An 18,739-nucleotide genomic window follows, 5' to 3' on the forward strand; every position below is an offset into this window, starting at 1 on the left:
ACAGGAATATTTTTTTTTAAGGATTATGCACACTAAAAAGTATGCAGGTTTTTAGTTTTCGTTCAAGCCTTTTCAAAATGCTCTTGTAAATATGCCTTTTTTTTAGCTTTCTTGCTGCTTTATTGGTGTTTATTTTCTTGAAATATCTATTACCTCACCTCTGTCTTTCCTGTAACTTATGGTGCACTGGAGACAAAAACTGAAAAAAGGGAAACTGAATTGCAAAATACTTTTAAGGAGCTGAGAAGGGTATAGGGCAAAAGCAAAGGTGCATAGATGAAGCAGACCTTGCTGTTTCAGGACAGTTTAAAATAAACCCACCCTTTTAATTATACCAGGGTAATGAGCCTTACCCACAATAGGTGAAAATATAATTAACAATGTATTGTGGGCCAGTAGAGCAGGTTGTCAGGTCATTAACTGAATCATAAGGTGGGGAGTAATGCCTATTAAAGGTTACACATTTGGAAAGGTTAGATTAAAATTTTGTCTTTGCAAATACAAAGTTTCTCAATTTGAATAAGGCTTTACAAAATCTCTTAGCACTTGACTTTTTCTCATAACATTTTCTTGAAGTTTAATAAGCATAGAGAAATGTGCACGTAAGGGGGCAGCGTGATGGATTTTCACATCCAGATCGAGAAACAGTACGTTACCATCACAACACCCCAGAGGTTTCCCTCTTCCTTTTTCCCCACTTCCTGCCCTCCAGGGTGAACCACTATCCTGACATGGATAAGTTTTTCCTGTTTTTGTACTTTGTATAAATGGAATCATGCAGTATCTGCATTTGAATTAATGTAATAGATTATCGTTCTAAGTGACATTCCCGATAGTAGCTCATTAGAAACAAGGTCTGTTTTCAGTTTTCCTTATTATGTATCTAATTTGGTAAATTGGCAGTTTACCACTGTATCCAGTTCTTTATTATTCCTTTAAGAAATTTTCTATGTAAATGCAAATATGTGTGTGTATGAATACGTAAATGCATGTATATTTGTATATGTTTTTTAAAAGTTTGCTCAAATTTGATCATGCTGTGCTATGCATATTACTCACCTTTTAGTGATACATCTTTTCTTTTTTAAAAGATTTTATTTTTTTTTATTTTTCTTTTTCTCCCCAAAGCCCCCCGGTACATAGTTGTATATTCTTCGTTGTGGATCCTTCTAGTTGTGGCATGTGGGACGCTGCCTCAGCGTGGTTTGATGAGCAGTGCCATGTCCACGCCCAGGATTCGAACCAACGAAACACTGGGCCGCCTGCAGCAGAGCGCGAGAACCTTAACCACTCAGCCATGGGGCCAGACCCTCTTTTCTTTTTTTAAAGATTTTTTTTTGTTTTGCTTTTCTGCCCAAGTCCTCCCAGTACATAGTTGTATATTTTATTTTATTTTATTTTATTATTTTTTTAAAGATTCCATTCTTTCCTTTTTCTCCCCAAAGCCCCCCGGCACATAGTTGTGTACTCTTCGTTGTGGGTTCTTCTAGTTGTGGCATGTGGGACGCTGCCTCAGCGTGGTCTGATGAGCAGTGCCATGTCCGCGCCCAGGATTTGAACCAACGAAACACTGGGCCGCCTGCAGCGGAGCGCGCGAACTTAACCACTCGGCCACGGGGCCAGCCCCCATAGTTGTATATTTTAGTTGTGAGTCCTTCTAGTTAGGGCGTGTGGGATGCTGCTTCAACATGGCCTGATGAGTGGTGCCATGTCCGTGCCCAGGATCTGAACAGACGAAACCCTGGGCCGCCAAAGTGGAGCACGTGAACTTAACCACTTGGGCACAGGTCTGGCCCCCTTTAGTGATATATCTTAAAGGCCCTTTTTTTTTTTTTTTTTTTAAAGATTTTATTTTTTCCTTTTTCTCCCCAAAGCCCCCCCGGCACATAGCTGTATATTCTTCGTTGTGGGTCCTTCTAGTTGTGGTATGTGGGACGCCGCCTCAGCGTGGTTTGATGAGCAGTGCCATGTCCACGCCCAGGATTCGAACCAACGAAACACTGGGCCGCCTGCAGCGGAGCGCGCGAACTTAACCACTCGGCCACGGGGCCAGCCCCTCTTAAAGCCCTTTTCATATCAGCTCATGTAGGTCCACTTCATTTTTTCAAATGGTGACATGGTACTCTGCTCTATGTATGTATGTATCATAATTTAATGAACCAGCTGTCCATTGAAGGACAGTTAGGTTGTTAGTAATCTTTTGCTTTTAGAACAATAGAGTCCAGGTAAGATTATCTGTAAAGTAAACTCTTAGAGATGGAATTGCTGAGCAATGAGGTCCATGCATTTTAAATTTGCTCAGATTCTTTTTTTAAGATTTAAAAAAATTTTTCCTTTTTCTCCCCAAAGCCCCCTGGTACCTAGTTGTATATTTTTAGTTGTGGGTCCTTCTAGTTGTGGCATGTAGGATGCTGCCTCAGCATGGCTTGATGAGCGGTGCCACGTCCGCGCCCAGGATCCGAACCAGCGAAACTCTGGGCTGCTGAAGCGGTGCGTGCGAATTTAAGCACTCAGCTTCGGGGCCGGCCCCACCTCAGATATTTCTTAATGGCCCTTCAAAGAGTTTTGCCATTTTTACTCCCACCGGCAAGGGTTGAGAATTTCTATTTCCATTGTTCTTGCTTTAGATTATGTATTGTGAAGCCTGTTCATTTTTGCAGTCTGATATAGACAAATCTGCAAGTCGTTGTTACTCGAGTTTGCATTTTCTTTAGTTTTGAGTGAGGTTACTTATTTATATGTTTATTGGACATTTGTATTTCTCTTGGGACTTGTTCTTGTCCTTTGCTCATTTTCCTACAGGCTTGTTCATATTTTTCTTAATAATTTCAAGGAGCTCTTACTATATATAGGAAATTAGTCCTTTTATGTCATCTGTGGTGTTAATTTTTGTTTGTTTGTTTTTTGTCTTTACTTTGTTCTTAGCCTTTCTTTTCCTAAACAGAAGGTTTAAATTTTTATGTGGTGAAATGTACCAGATTTTTCCTTATTGCTTTCTGAATTACGTGTTTTTAATGAGAAAAAGCATTGGAAACTTGAGACACGAAAACAGATAAATAGATAATTGGATAACGTAAGTCTGGCATGGAAAAAAATCTCAAGAAATGTTTGTGGGAAATGTGGTTAAGCAGGAATTCAAATTTCAGTCAAGAGTGGCATGGCCAACTATAAATAAACAAAAACTTGCACATTATCTGCCAAAATTTAACATTTTTAACAGCTTTTGAGAAAATGTTCAATGCTATGCTTTTTTCTTTTTATACTTCATTATTTGGGGTTTTAATTTCTCAAATGATCCCTCTTTTCAGATTTCAAGTTATAACCTATTTCCTGCACCTTTGCTGACGTCCAGTGATCCATGTCAGAAGTACTTCCAGGTCAGATACACTTTCGCATGTTTCAATGCAGAAAAACAGTTGAATATTAAAACTTTAAAAGATATATATGATAGATAATTGTTTTGATGTTAACCTTATTTGCTAAAAAAACATGATTTTGGTTTTCCTTGTGCTTCACTAATGTAATAGAAAAATGAATCTTTAAAATAAAGTAGAAGAATCAATTGGACTTAAGTGTATTCATGTAATAATTACATGACTCTACTAATATAAAGGGAAAATATTTTGGGTGACTATAGTGGGAAATTAAAACTGTCAAATTTTGCCATCTAGCACTGCACAGTGTAGCCTGTGAACTGTTAAATATGAGCAAACAAGGTGGTGGTGGTGAATCTGTAAACAGCAAGTTAGCCATTGTGGGGTTTGTCTAGAATAGAGCTCCCTAATTCAGTATTCTCTCTAAGCTAATGCTGATTAATTTCAGGCCTTAAGAAAACCACCTTAATTTTATTGTATGTCCCTTTCTTTGTGTCGTGATGGATGCTAGTCTACACACAACATGGTCTGGGATTTACTTCTTAGCCTCACAGCAATATAATAAAGAAAAAGCAATTGTCATAACATCTTGTCTTTTTTTTTAAAGATTTAATTTTTTTCAGTTTCCTCCCCAAAGCCCCCTGGTACATAGTTGTATATTCTTCGTTGTGAGTCCTTCTAGTTGTGGCATGTGGGATGCCGCCTCAGCGTGGTTTGATGAGCAGTACCATGTCCGCGCCCAGGACTCGAACCAACGAAACACTGGGCCACTCGAAGTGGAGCACGAGAACTTAACCACTCGGCCACGGGGCCAGCCCCATAGCATTTTGAATTAAATGTAGTCTAGGACTCCAAGTAGCAGATAGATCTGGGTAGATTCCAGGTTTGTTAGGACACATACCATTCCGTGAATTCTGAGTTTTGAAATAAGAAGATTTAAACCATAGACAGTTATTAATGTCTTAAATTCTAAAATTAAACTCATTAAGTATTTCCAAGCCCTTTTCTCCTTTAGGTAGCACTGCATGTTACATTTCAACAGAGAACTAAAATAAAACATAATAAAATAAACACTAAGCTCACTAGAGGTATATGAGTGGCAGGAAATACCCGTTTTTATAAAAATCAGCCAAAAACAATATGATAAACCTAAGTTCACATCGGAAAATTAGGAACTAGAGGTGGTTCTTAGAGGCCATCTAATCATAACTGTGACAATTTGGGGACAGGGAGTAGATTTCCTTTGTAAATACATACTTGAATAGGTGTATTAATTTTGGAAAATCAAGGAAAATACGTATGTCCTTTTAAAAAATACATTTTAAATGCTGAGAATGATTCCTTTTAGGAATTCTTTAGCCTTTAGAATCTTTTAATACATTGCAAGATAGACTCAGTATGGAAACATTATAAGGACAAGACTGGCAAATATGTAAAATGATGAGTTTTCCTCTAGTAATTGGAGGTGAACCACTCAAATAATTTCTAGAAATTTCTTATTGTCACCGTATTTTATTATGCTATTGTATTCATTCTTCCTGTTGGTACTCAAATTGCTTTATTTGTTCGTACTTATTTAAGAGATAATGAAACTGTTATCCAGCATGTTTTTTTAATAACAGCTACTTCCGTCATGCATTGGTGTAGGATGTAACACATTTTACAAGGAAAGCAGTGTTCTTATTTCAGTGGAGTATCTGATTCCAGCCGTTTTTTGCTTGAGAATTCAAGTGGCGGCTAGTGAGGGAGAATCTGAACCAATAAATCAGATAAGGCACACCTTCAATCCTGTTTTCCAACTCTCAGGAGCTGTGACTATCCAGAGCCTTTTTAAACAAACAAACAAACATGCTAGAATGTACACCATTATCTGCCTGGAAAATTCCTGTTGAACCTTCAAGATTCAAATCAGGAGTTCCTTCTGAGTAAGTCTTAGCTGTGACATAGTCAAGTAATTACCCTGTTTCAAGGGTTCTGCCATTGTTTAATATTTTTTCCCTTTTGGAATTGACTTGAGGTCCAGCTTATCAGTTATTCTAGAAAATCTGTGTCATTACTTTATAGCCAACCTATTTTTTTCGCCTAAATCAGTATTCTGAAGCTTGATCATTGACCATATTCATCAGACTTGGCCATAAAAGTCTAGAGCTATATTTAAAAAATAGATTCATCTGCAGAGGACACTGAGGCTCTTCTAAATGGTGAAAACAGTTTAGAAATTGAACAGAGACAATATCCTTGGGATAAGGATATACTACCCCAAGGTGGCATCTCGAAGGTCTTCGTTCTCGTTTGAATACACAATATCTGATTTGTGTTTCATAAATAACCAGTCATCACATCTGCCAGGAGTGATGTTGGAATGTAGGTGTTCCCCATCTGGAGTGCCTTTCTCATCCTTGTCCACTGGTGGACCTACCCTTGAAGAGCCAGCTCAGCTGAAACCTACCCTGAACCTCTTTCCTCATCCCTGATACCTTCTTCTCATAAGACCCTCTGCCTACTTTAACCATTTTGAGTTTGTTTAATGACTTTGTCTTCTCACTGCCCAATGTGACTGAGTTTCTTTTTTCTTTTCTTTTTTAAAAAATTTTTATTGAGTTTATGATAGTTTACAACCTTGTGAAATTTCAGTTGTACATTCTTGTTTGTCAGTTGTGTTGTAGGTGCACCACTTCACCCTCTGTGCCCACCCCCTCCCCCCCCATTTCCCCTGGTAGCTACTAATCTGTTCTCTTTGTCCGCATGTTTAACTTCTACGTATGAGTGGAGTCATACAGAGTTCATCTTTCTCTATCTGGCTTATTTCACTTAAAATAATACCCTCAAGGTCCATCCATGTTGTTGTGAATGGGACTATTTTATTCTTTTTTATGGCTGAGTAGTATTCCATTGTATATATATACACCATGTCTTCTTTATTCATTCATCAGTTGATGGGCACTTAGGTTGCTTCCATGTCTTGGCTATAGTAAATAATGCTGCAATGAACATAGGGGTGCATGGGACTTTTGGAATTGCTGATTTCAAGTTCTTTGGGTAGATACCCAGTAGTGGGATGGCTGGGTCATATGGTATTTCTATTTTTAATTTTTTGAGAAATCTCCATACTGTTTTCCATAGTGGCTACACCAGTTTGCACTCCCACCAGCAGTGTATGAGGGTTCCTTTTTCTCCACAACCTCTCCAACATTTGTCACTTTTTGTTTTGGTTATTTTTGCCATTCTAATGGGTGTAAGGTGATATCTTAGCATAGTTTTGATTTCATTTCCCTGATGATCAGTGATGATGAACATCTTTTCATGTGCCTATTGGCCATCCATATATCTTCTTTGGAGAAATGTTTGTTCATGTATGAGTTTCTTAAAGAAAAGTCTTTGGTACATTTCTCTTCTCTCCTCAGCTCCATTTGGGATGTTGAACAGAATGAGCCCCCAGGCAATTAAGTTGAGTCGGGCATGGGAAACCCTTAGGTGGGTAAGACTTAGCTGTTGAAATCACCCCTTTATCTTGGAACCTGGGTAAGTTGCCCTGTGAATCAGCTGTGTGAAGTTGCTCTCCTGGCTTCAGAAACTTCCAAGGTTCTAATCCTGTGATCTTTCTGACCCAGTGACCCATGCTGCCTCCTAATAATTTTTGCGTCTTTTGTTCTTACAGAAGTTCTTATCAGGGGCCAGCCCCATGGCCGAGTGGTTAAGTTCACCCGCTGTGCTTTGGCGGCCCAGGCTTTTGCCGGTTCAGATCCTGGCCGTGAACATGGCACCGCTCATCAGGCCATGCTGAGGTGGCGTCGCACACAGCACACCTAGAGGCACTCACAACTAGAATAGACAACTTTGTACTGGGGGGCTTCAGGGAGGAGAAAAAAAGAAGATTAGCAACAGTTGTTAGCTCAGGTGCCAATCTTAAAAAAAAAAAAAATCCTGGCTAGTTCCTTCGTCTTCAGAAGGACTGACTGGATTAAAAAAAAAAAAAAAGTTCTTATCATTTTTGTCACATGGAGAGTTTACTTTCATGAGTAATTTCAGGAAACCAGCTTTATTTTTCCTCTCCTTCCTAAAAGAAAAAAAAAATCCGAGTTTATTTTATTTCCTTAATACTTTGAGATTTAGTTCAAAAGGCACCATTCCTCATGGTAGAAGTTTTGCTGTTAACTCCTCAGTGGAAATAAAATTGTGTAGCAGAAAAAGAAAAATGAAGAACATGGGTATTCTATTCAAGAGTGGGACAAACGTTGGATTCCCCTGGGCCCATTCGTCAACCCTGGGCCCATTTGTCAGTTTCCAAGTTTATAAGTGTGTCATGGGAGCAGAGGGAGTGCAGCAGATTATTGACGAGAGGAGTTTCCTGTCATTACTGACCAACTTTGCCTTTGACAGAAGGCTAGAGGTCTCAGAAAACGAAGGGGTGGGCAGGTTTAACTACTGGCTCCAGCACAGGTTTGTATTAAGATATCATGTGAGTTATGGGGTTACATCTCAGTGCTGGGATCTTTGAGACCCTGGGTTTGAGGAAAGCTATGTCACTCATGAAATTAAAGGGACCCTGGCTTACCTAATGTTGTTTAGGCTTCATAAAAAATACTCTGTGTGTTAACTAAGGCTCTTTTAGTTGCTAAAAGGAGAAAATCCAATTTAGAGAGGTTTAAGCAAAAGAACAAAGAAAAATCTATTGGCTTCAGTACCCTAGAAGTTCAGGGGTACCATGTTTGAGGCCTGGCTTGTTTCAGGATTCCAGCAATGTCATTAGAGCTTGCCCCTTTTATTTTGTCTTGGAGCTTCGCCTGCTCATTTGTTAGGTTCATGCTTTCGCAGGTTGTCTCTTCATGGTGACCCCTTGAAGCTCTAGGCTTATATCTTCTAGTTCAAGAAAAAGAGACAAAAGAGCACTTCTCTTCTCGTTATTCTGGCAAAAGTCTTAGGATTAGTTCCGTGTGACTCCTTGAACCAGTCACTATAGCCTTGGGGATTTGTCCTCCAAGTGGCTGGGCCTGGGCCATGTGCCCCATGAAGTAAGGGGTAGATTCGTGTCTGCCTGAAGCACGTAGGCTAAACCCTAGAATATAAGCTCCATGAAAGTAGGTATTTTTATTTTGTCAATTTTGTTCACTGCTGTATCCTCAGCAGTTAGAACTATATTTGTTGCACGGTAGTGCACAGAAAATATCTGTCAAATGAATGAATGAGTGTGTAGAAAGGCTCATTCCCCAAGAAAAACAGTGGAGCTGTTACTGGAAAAGGAGGCCATACATCCCAGGATGTAACAGATGTTTCTCCGTCGTGCATGCAGGGGAGTAGCAGCAGGAATACTATTAGCTCTTGTCACACTCTTAGCTCTGAACTTACACCTAGCTCTGCATTAGGAATTGATTCTCTAGAATTGATGTTGGAGATTCATAAGCCAGGCTCAAAACAGCATGATGAATAGATGTGGAGATGATGGCAAAATCCTTGTGTCCCATCTACCCACAGAAATCCAGGAGCAGAACCACCTCTGTACTGAAGACCAACCCTCAGGGTTACTGGCATTTGCTTACTCATTCCTCACTCGTTTTGCTTCTTTTGTGCATTGTCGTGTTCTTGGCCTTGAGAAGAGCAACTGGTACATCAGTAGATGCTCGATAAATACTTAGTTAATGAATGAGTGAACGGATTAATGACTCCATTGGGTACTCTTATATGCCAGGCCTTGTAAAAGGAACTAGAAATTCTGGGAATATAAAAATAGAAGGGAAATGCAAATCAAAATCACAATGAGATTGCCACTTCACATCCGCTCAGATGGCGATGATAAAAAAGAAACCGTAATAAGTGTTGACAAGGATGTGGAGAAATTGTAACATTCATACACTGTTGCTGGGAATGTAAAATGGTACAACTGCTTTGTAAAACAATCTGAAAGTTCCTCAAAAGGTTTTATCTCTCTCTCTTTCTCTCTCTCTCAAAAGAGTTATAGTCACCAATTTCACCACTGTGTATACACCCAAGAGAATTGAAAACATCTGTCCATACAAAGACTTGTACACAAATATTCATAGCATCATTATTTATAACAGCTAAAAAGTGGAAACAACCCAAATGTCCGTTAACTGATGAACAGATCAACAAAATGTGGTCTATCCATACAATGGAGTATGATCTGGCCATGAAAAAGAATGAAGGACTGATAGATGCTAATGTGCATGAACCTTGAAGATACACTAACTGAAGGAAGCCAGTCACAAAAGACTACATGTTGTATGATTCTATTTATATGATACGTCCGGAATGGGCAAGTCCATAAAGACAGAAAGTAGATTAATGGTTGCTAGGAGCTTAGGGGAGGGAGCAATAGAGAGTGACTGCTAATGATTATGGGATTTCTTTTTGGCGTGATAAAAATGCTCTGTAATTAGATCATAGTGATGGATATACAACTCTGTACATATTGCTAAATACCACTGAATTGTGCCTTAAAAAGTGAACTTTATGATATGTGAATTATATCTCAAAAAACTGTCACGAAGAGTGAATGAAAGTCACTACCCTCAAGGATCTTGCAGTCTAGAAAGGGAGATAAACATCTCAATTGATATTGATACTATAGGACAGAAGTGCTGCTATGAACAGCATGTTACATACCTAGCACAGAGGAGGGGTCAACCATCATTGTATACAGGAATCAGAGAAGACCTAAAGGAGCTGGATTTTGAAGGATTTATAGGAGTTTTCAGGCAGGAAATAGGGTGGGCATAGGGGAGATGAAAGAGAAGGACATTCCTGGGCAGAGCAAACAAACTCTATGTGCAGAGGCCAAGAGTGGTGAAGGGGCTTGCATCCTCAGGGAGGTTCATTGTGGCTGTAGTGTAGAGGACATGGCAGGGGGAGGTGCCGTGACAGGAGATGTGACTGGAAGGGTAGATTGGGGCCAGCAGAGGAGAATTTGAAGTGCCTTGTATTCTGAGCTGAATTTGCACAACAGGGAGCCAGTAGATGTTTGTCAGCAGGAGAGCTGCATGATCAGTTTGTTTTTAGAATGACATAGGGCAGAATGTGTCTGGGCAGCCTGGAGTTTGGGAGAGCCATTGTGCTTGGGAGATGTCGAAGAAAACTGATAAGTGAGGAGGGCCTGAAAGCAGGCATGGAGGAGTGGGAAAGGAAACATTGGAGAAACATTTTCAAGTAAAATTGACAGAATTTGTTAGGATAAGAAACTCATGAAGGGCTATTCCAAGTTTCTAGCCTGGGAAACTGGCAGGATGACAATGCCATAAATTCTCATTCAGAGTCAAGCCCATGTGTCTGTGGATTTAACTTCCCCCACCCCCCAAGTTTATAGGGAGTATTAGACCAAATGGTCTTTGATTTAGAATCTATAGTAAAATCATGTGAGGCTAAGATAAATGGAACCAGCTTAAATGCGCCAACTTTCGAGTCTCAATGTAGCTTTAGTAGTGCCGAAAGCAGACTACGATGTCCTACATGTAGATTAGAGAAATTACAATGTGGGGTTGGGGGGGAGGAGTGGTCCTAGGGTAGAAGAGGAAGATAGTTTTCCTTTCATTTTTATATCCATAGAACATTAATTTTTCTCCATCATTTTTTATATTATTGTGTTGCTATTTTCCATTCTACTTAATTCTCTTCTATTCATTGTTACTGATGATGCAGATGGTAAATATGAGGAAATGAGCAAGAGAGAAAGGCCCAGAATTGGGTGGAGGGGTCCTATGAGTGACAGGAGCACGTGTGTGGTGTGCGCCAGCACCTTTGCTGGGCCTCCAGTGCTGTTCAGACCACAGCATGGAAAATCCTGATAGGATTACAGGTGATGAGAAATCCTATTTGGCAGTGAAGTACTACACCATTCTGCTCTGGGTGGCAAAATGTATGTCTTTGACTTTTATATAGTCTTCTTTAGGGCATTATGGCAGAATTGAGCAAGAATTTTCTTGAGCTGAGACTGAGGAGCAAAATAAATTGGTCTAGACAGTATATTAAGGGATTTTATTTTAAACTGTTCAGATGCTACATGGGATAAAAGCTGAGATAACTGACCACTGATTACCCTTTCCCTTTCTGATCTCATTAGCATTTTCAAAGAAAGGAAAGTGAATTTCCTGTTGACTTAACTATTTAGGCAGTAAAGGTGATCTCCTTTCAGTCTTTAATAAGAAACTCAATAATTCTACCTAGACTTTTATGTAAACATTTCTTGAGATGTTAATGAAATGCTTGTGTTTTTCATTTTATTAAGTGATTTATTCCACAAACGTTTATTGAGTACCTACGGTGTGCTAGGCTGCTGTGCTGGTTGCTGGAGGCCACAATCTAGTGGAAAAGCCCAGCAGGTTAAAAGCAAAGCAAAGTGAATGATGCTATAATAGGGATGTGTTTATGAAGGTTTGGGAGTGTAGAAGGAGCTCTGGAGTCTGCCTGGAAGGGCAAGAGAAGGCTTCACAAATAGGTGACCTCTACCTTGAATCTTGAAGGAGAAGTAGAAATTTGCCAGACAGGAGGAAAGGATTGCTGAGAATATGTACAAGGACAAGGAACATGGAATGCTTGATCAGAGTATTCCAAGTGCCTCTGAAACAGTTAACTCAGATACCTATCATCTTCTTCTTCCAAACCTCTCACTTCCTTATTCCACTGGTTTCCAGTCTCAGGCACATGTTGAAATCACCTAGAGAACATTTTACGACCCTGCCTGGGCCCGGTCCCAGAATAATTGATTTCAGAAGCTTTGGGGGTATCTTGAGGGGTGGGGCCTAGGCTTCTGCTTTTTAAAACTCCCCAAGCGATGCGTGCAGCTGCGTTGAGAACATTTCCTTGTTCCTGTCACACCTGTTCCCTGACCTGGCAGAGACCTCCGATCCCTTGGCTTGTTCCTTTTCTTCCAGCTCTTCACCCTCCTCCGGACCCCATTCCCTGCCCTCCCCAGGCCAGATCCCAGAGTGCATTCCTCATCTGTTCACGTCCCCTCCCCTGACACCTTAATCACATCCCAAACTGGGACTATTTCTTTTCTCCCATTTGGTAGGTTGCCTTTTCATTTTGTTGTTGGTCTCCTTTGCTATGTAAAAGCTTTTTGGTTTGATGTAATCCCACTTGTTTGTTTTTGCTTTTATTGCCTTTGCTTTTGGTGTCAAATCCAAAAAACCATTGTTAAGACCTGTGGCAAGGAGCTCACGCCCTATGTTTTCTTCTAGGAGTTTTATGGTTTCAGGTCTTAAGTCAAGTGTTTAATCCATTTTGAGTTAATTTTTTGTGTGTGGTGTGAGGTAGTGGTCCAGTTTCATCGTTTTGTGTGTGGCTGTCCCGTTTTCCCCAGAACCATTTATTGAAGAGACTGTCCTTTCCCCATTATGTATTCTTGGCTCCTTTGTCGTAAATTAATTGAGTTTATGTTTGTGGGTTTATTTCTGGGCTCTCTATTCTGTTCCATTGATGTGCGAGTCTATTTTTTATTCCATGAAACTTCAAATTAAAAAAAAGTCACTAACTCTGTGTTTCTCCCCTGTGACTCTTTCTAAACTTTGTCCGTCTCCTCGTGTTCCCCTAAGTGCTTCCCTTAAGGGGAAGACTGTATTTTCATAGAGAACACTGAGACTCTCAGTTTTGCTTTTCCTCGGTTTTGTGTCACTGCAGTGACAGAGGCGCCTGCCCCATCCTTAGTCCCTCTCCTTGCTTCTCTCGTGAAGAAGTTTCTTTAGTCTTGGGCAAGGCTGGCTCTTCCATATCTGCTGTGGTCCCTCCCGCCCTCTCAGCACCTGGATTTGGCCTTATTGGTCTTTCCCTCTTAAATGTTTCTGCTTTCCCCCTCTCTCCTGGCTTCTGCTTTTCCAGCATATATCCAGTAGAACATGGCTAAGACTCTCATCTTTAAAAAGCAAAAATTCCTTCCCGTTATCCTTCCCAGCTCCTCCTCCAGCTCCTCTTCTCTCTCTCCTGGCTTTGTTCATAGTGAAGCTCCTCAAAGGTCACTCTGCCTACCTTTGCCATTCTCCTGAAGCTGACATGACAGAAGTCACCAATATTCTCCCAATCACATGCTTCACCAGGCTCTTTTCAGTCCGCACCTCTAAATCCAGGTGGCTGAGGGAGACCTCATCTTCATGCCCTGGTTAAGAGATGAATGACCAGAGCTGGAACTATGGCAGTGAGAGAGAAAGACTTTCCCTCCATACCTAAGTTTCCATGCCTACCTTTCCTTGCCCTGCTGTCTTGACTGGACTATTGCAGTAGCCTCTCAGCTGGTCTCCATGCTTGGGTTTTGCTTCCCTTTGGTGAATGGTAGAGTCAGGCTCTAACACCAGACAGACAGGGGGAGCATGAAGTTGGGCCAGCCAGCCTCTTCGGTTACAGAGACACCATCTATCCACCTCATTCCACTCTTTGCCTGACAACCCCTGATGTTTTAACTGCCTAAGTTAGATTGCTTCTTTAATGTCTTTTCATCATAGTCATCTCCTTCTTGGAGAATATGCTGGAGGAAAGATGCTCTCTTCCCCCAACACATGAATGAATACAACACCCACTCACACCCACACTTCAGCCTCTGATTCATTCTTCATGCTGCTGTTGAAGTACTTGACCTTCTTCTCTGTCTCAGGGTCAAGTCCAAACTCTTGGAGCATGTCTTGTGGGGCTCTCTGCCCCATCCCTCCCTCTGTAACACCTCTCCCTTCATGTCTTGATTTGCTCAGACTCCCCAGATGGTAATCTTACCTTCAGACCATCTCCATCCTGAGGTGGGGAGACCACTTGCTCCTTTGCCCCACTCCCACCATGGTTGATTTCTATCACCTTATTATTATGTGTTTGTCTTCCACAAGGCTGAAAGCACTTAGCAGATGGGACCCTGTGTGTCTTGATTTCCCTGTTCCCAGCACAGGGCTTGACAAGAAGAAAGTGCTTAATAAACAGTGGCCTGAGAGATGGTGGTCAGAGACAAAAGCGTGTGGGGAAGGAGGGAGCCGTGAGATAATAATAATCCCTAACACGTGTTGAGCTCTTCCTGTATGCCAGCCGTTAGGTTAAATGCTTGGCAGTCATCTCTTGTAGGCCTCAACAAAGCTCAGTGAGGAGTTGATACTATTATTATCCCCATTTACAGCAAAGAAATGGGGAGTTTAAGTAAGTTGTCTGTTTTGTCAAGGAGTTTGGACTTATTCTTTGGCTTTTTGACTCCAAAGAAAACAGCTAAATATTAGAAAGTTTAAAGAGATGTGATAAGATTTTCTTTTCTTTGAAAAAGAAACATAAACCTCCTTCCCCTTAAACTTGAGGAATGTGGGGGGTTTTTCCTCATAATTAAACTCTTCTAGACCCAACTTCTTTATCCCTTCTTGTTAGTCTGTTTACTCTCTGTGTGTCTCTGCAAAGACCATTTCTGTCACGCAGGCCAAATAGGCTGGTTAATCTGGGGCCCTGGGGGGCAGCTCTCTGCTCTGTCACTTGGATAAAAAGGAGTGAGGGTTGCGCACATTGAGTGTTGTGGACTATGCTAAACTCTCTGCGGCCGCTTTTCATTTTAATCCTCACAACAACCAGGAACTATTATTGTCCCCATTTTTCAGACAAGGAAGCGGAAGTTCTGGTGTCCTAGATCCCTTAGCAATAAGTAGCATGGAGGGGCTTGAGCCTTCTCCGTGATTCTGAGGTGTGTGCTCTCCTCCTCATGGGCACTGCCTCCCATTTTGTGGGCCTCCTTCCTGCAGCCTTGGTCTTTCTAGGAATTTGCTAACTGCTACCTACTTCATTTTGAGCCCAAGTGACTGCCTAACCGATGTATTAGCTCCTAGAGACAACTACATACTTCATAGGATTAACCTGGCTGCCTTCATTCTAGGTCTGAACCTTTCATTTTGCTTCCAGATGATACCATCATTTAATATCTAAGACGCACTCAAACTGTGTTCAGGCTTTGATCTATAAAATCAGTGTATAAAGAGCTGTTTTGGTTAGGATGGTCCTATCGTTCTAACTTAACTCTCCCACACCTCCTGTGACGATTTCTAGCCAGCAGGAGAGTTACAGAGGGCATCGGGAGGGCAATGGGATCCAAAAGGCTGATGAAAACATGGCTAAAAGTTTTCATCCGTCACATCCAGGATATAAAAGCTACTTAAATATTACATCACCTAGAAATTTTGATGGTATTCTTTCTGAAAATGTTATGGTTATAAACAAAGAAAATAAAAATTTCTCCCTAATAATGTTGTTAGAATATAGTACCTAGCGTCATAAAATAGCCTAATAGAAATTTTTTGCCATGCTTTTTAAAAAGCCAGCAGAGGGGCTGGCCCTGTGGTTGAGCAGTTAAGCTCTCGCGCTCTGCTTCAGTGTCCCAGGGTTTCGCTGGTTCGAATCCTGGGCGCAGACATGGCACCACTCATCAGGCCATGCTGAGGCGGTGTCCCACATGCCACAGCTAGAAGGACCCACAACTAAAAATGCACAACTATGTACCAGGGGACTTTGGGGGGAAAAAGGAGAAATAAAATCTTTAAAAAGCCAGCAGATTTCCACCTTTCTCATAATAATGTCACTCGAAATACTCAAGAGTCTAAATATCATTTTCTCTTGTGTGTCTGTGTTATGGCGGTGTGTCTCAGGGAACACTTCAGGTGGGTTCGAGGTGGGCACTTCTCATATCAAATGCTACTCTTGAGTGAGGTTATAAATTGAAACTTATGTTTGCCATAGAAAGATAGTAATGGCCAGAACAGTGGAAACATTTTTAAAAAATTTAGTCATCAGAGTATTGTTTAAAAGGGAGAAAGGCACTGGATTCTCTATTCCTATAAAATGAATTCCAAGTGTTGAGGTGGGGTGCTGGGTAAGCAGGAATCCTTATAAATAATCATTCTAAGGAATGGGGCCCCAGGTCTAAGCGCTTGGGTTACGGCACTTAACTGTCTCTCTGGGCCATGTGGTCATTCTGTGATAAATATGGACACTGCCTAGAGTGTACAGATGTTGCTTAGCTTCCCGGAAGCACCCAGACTCTAGGATGAGTGGGTGACTCTTTTCTAAAATAGCCCATCCTGAGTATTTGATTCTAGAAAGAGATACCTCTAAGCTCCCAGAGGGAAAGGCTTGCCCTCCTCTGCTGTGGAGGGCCCTGTTTTGCCTGGGGGAGGAAGAGGGAGTTGTCACAATACAATTTTAGGAATGTTAGGAGCTGTGCTTTGGTTCAACTCCTGCTGGTGTAGCACTCACAGAGCTCTGTGGAGGGCAAAGGATCAGATAAGAAAGAAGTCATTCCTCATAGACTGACAAATGTGAAACCTTAGGAATTCTTGCTGATGAGTTTTATTCCCTTCTAGTCTGAGAAGCCTTTTTTTCTTCCTAGCAAGACACATGGAATAAATCACTGAAGGTGCGGACAATATTTGAGATAAATGTTACTGTCAGATAGTTTCCCAGGAGCTCTGCGAGAGCACGTGGTGACTGCAGACAGCTGAGTCTGTGTTTTAATTCAGTGGAATATGCTCAGATCCCTTTGGGGGCTCTAACACGTCTGTCACCAAAGGCTCAACGCTACAGTACTAGTAATGGTTTTGTGTGTGTGTGTATGTTCTCGAGCAGTTGAGCCATCTCTCCAAAATTTCTGTTTGCCATGAACACTGAGCCCAGGTCAAAAATGTTCACGAAGATGTTAGCAAACTCTAACGGAGGTTTGATTTTTCCAGGCATTCAGAACACAATTTCTAAACATAGTTGAAAAAAATTACCCTGGACCTATGGGGCATCACTGAACAGTGACCTTTTAGGTTAATTAAGAAGGCTGGAGCCCCAGAGGATTTTTGAGCACCTTTTTTGTTGCCTGAGGAAACTACAGAGTAGAAATGTGGTGTAAATGTTTAGAAAGGGGATGATTTTCAAGGGTGTGATAAATGAAGACCAGCTACCAGAAGAAAATGCTTTTATATGTATGCAAAGGAGAGATATTTTTATTCTAAGTAAAATTTGGACTGTCAGACCACTTAGCTTTTCTGTAAATTGGCTTTTGTGTCTCCGCATTAAGTCTTTTATTTGCTCCTATTTAATACGTGAGCAAACAGTGAAAATAAAGAGGAAGAGGAGTCAATTCTGCAAGAACATGTGCAACAGAAACAATACTGCTTTCCATTTTCTGTATGCTAAGTAGTTTCATCATGGCAGGCATCTAACGACCAGTTTTGTTTTTTTTTCCAGCTGACTCAGGTGTAGACACTTTGCCAGTGTTTATGGCCAGCAGCGGACCCACAGACGTCGCGAATCGGAACAGCCCGGCCACACCACCAAATACCCTTAATCTCCGTTCCTCCCACAATGAACTGTTGAATGCCGAAATAAAACACACAGAAACCAAGAACAGCACGCCCCCCAAATGCAGGAAAAAATATGCACTAACTAATATCCAGGCAGCAATGGGCCTGTCGGATCCAGCGGCCCAGCCCCTGCTGGGAAATGGCTCTGCCAACATCAAGCTGGTGAAAAATGGGGAGAACCAGCTCCGGAAGGCTGCAGAACAAGGGCAGCAGGACCCCAACAAAAATGTCAGTCCCACTGCAGTCATCAACATAACTTCTGAGAAGTTAGAGGGTAAAGAGCCCCACCCGCAGGACTCCTCGGGCTGTGAAATTTTACCCTCCCCACCCAGGAGAACCAAGAGCTTCCTAGATTACTATGCAGACCTGGAAACCTCAACCAGAGAACTAGAGCAGAACTTAGGCAACCAGCATAGGGTTGTGGAAGAGAAGTCCCAGCCAGGCCAGGGCCAGGCCTCCACCATCATTGGGAATGGCGATTTGCTGCTGCAGAAACCAAGCAAACCCCAGTTCAGTCCTGAAGATGGCCATATAGCCACAGTGTCATCCAGCCCGGAGACCAAGAAGGATCATCCTAAAACAGGGGCCAAAACTGATTGCGCGCTACACCGGATCCAGAACCTGGCACCAAGCGATGAGGAGTCCAGCTGGACGACACTGTCCCAAGACAGCGCCTCACCCAGCTCCCCAGACGAAACAGGTACCCCTGCGAAAAGTGTAGCTGAAGGTGGCACTTTCTTTGGTGTTTTTAATTATTGATGGACTAAATCTCTAGACTGGCCAAAAAAATCCATTTTCAGCCAGAGAAGAACGTGAGCCTCTTGAGGTAAAATTGGGCAATTTGCGTAGAAAATATTGTTAGTTCCTCTCCGATATTTTAGGTTAGTTTCATTTTGGTTCATACATCAGTTGTTTGTTCTGGTAAGCGTTCTTGTAAAAGAAATAGTTCCCTGGTGTTAAGTACAGTAAAAGATTATCTATTTAGAAATTATACTGCCAGTGAACTATTTCTAGATACTATCTAGAAATATTTAGTTTTGTTAAGTAAAGTAATAGAAGAAATAC

At 41.4% G+C, this 18,739-nt stretch overlaps 1 protein-coding gene across 8 annotated transcripts in view; it reads left to right on the forward strand.

Annotated features, from left to right (window-relative positions):
* The window catches only part of LOC124232924 (amyloid beta precursor protein binding family B member 2), a 364,177-nt gene that overhangs the window by 160,712 nt on the left and 184,726 nt on the right, over positions 1–18,739 (forward strand). For all 8 annotated transcript variants that reach the window (XM_046649842.1, XM_046649840.1, XM_046649839.1 and 5 more), the window contains 2 exons: positions 3,309–3,377; positions 17,559–18,374. In XM_046649842.1, the coding sequence (XP_046505798.1) occupies positions 3,359–3,377; positions 17,559–18,374 (835 nt within the window). In that variant the 5' untranslated portion in view covers positions 3,309–3,358. The remainder of the gene's footprint in view (positions 1–3,308; positions 3,378–17,558; positions 18,375–18,739) is intronic.

This window comes from Equus quagga, unplaced genomic scaffold (genome assembly GCF_021613505.1).
Source record: "Equus quagga isolate Etosha38 unplaced genomic scaffold, UCLA_HA_Equagga_1.0 146_RagTag, whole genome shotgun sequence".
NCBI lineage: Eukaryota > Metazoa > Chordata > Mammalia > Perissodactyla > Equidae > Equus > Equus quagga.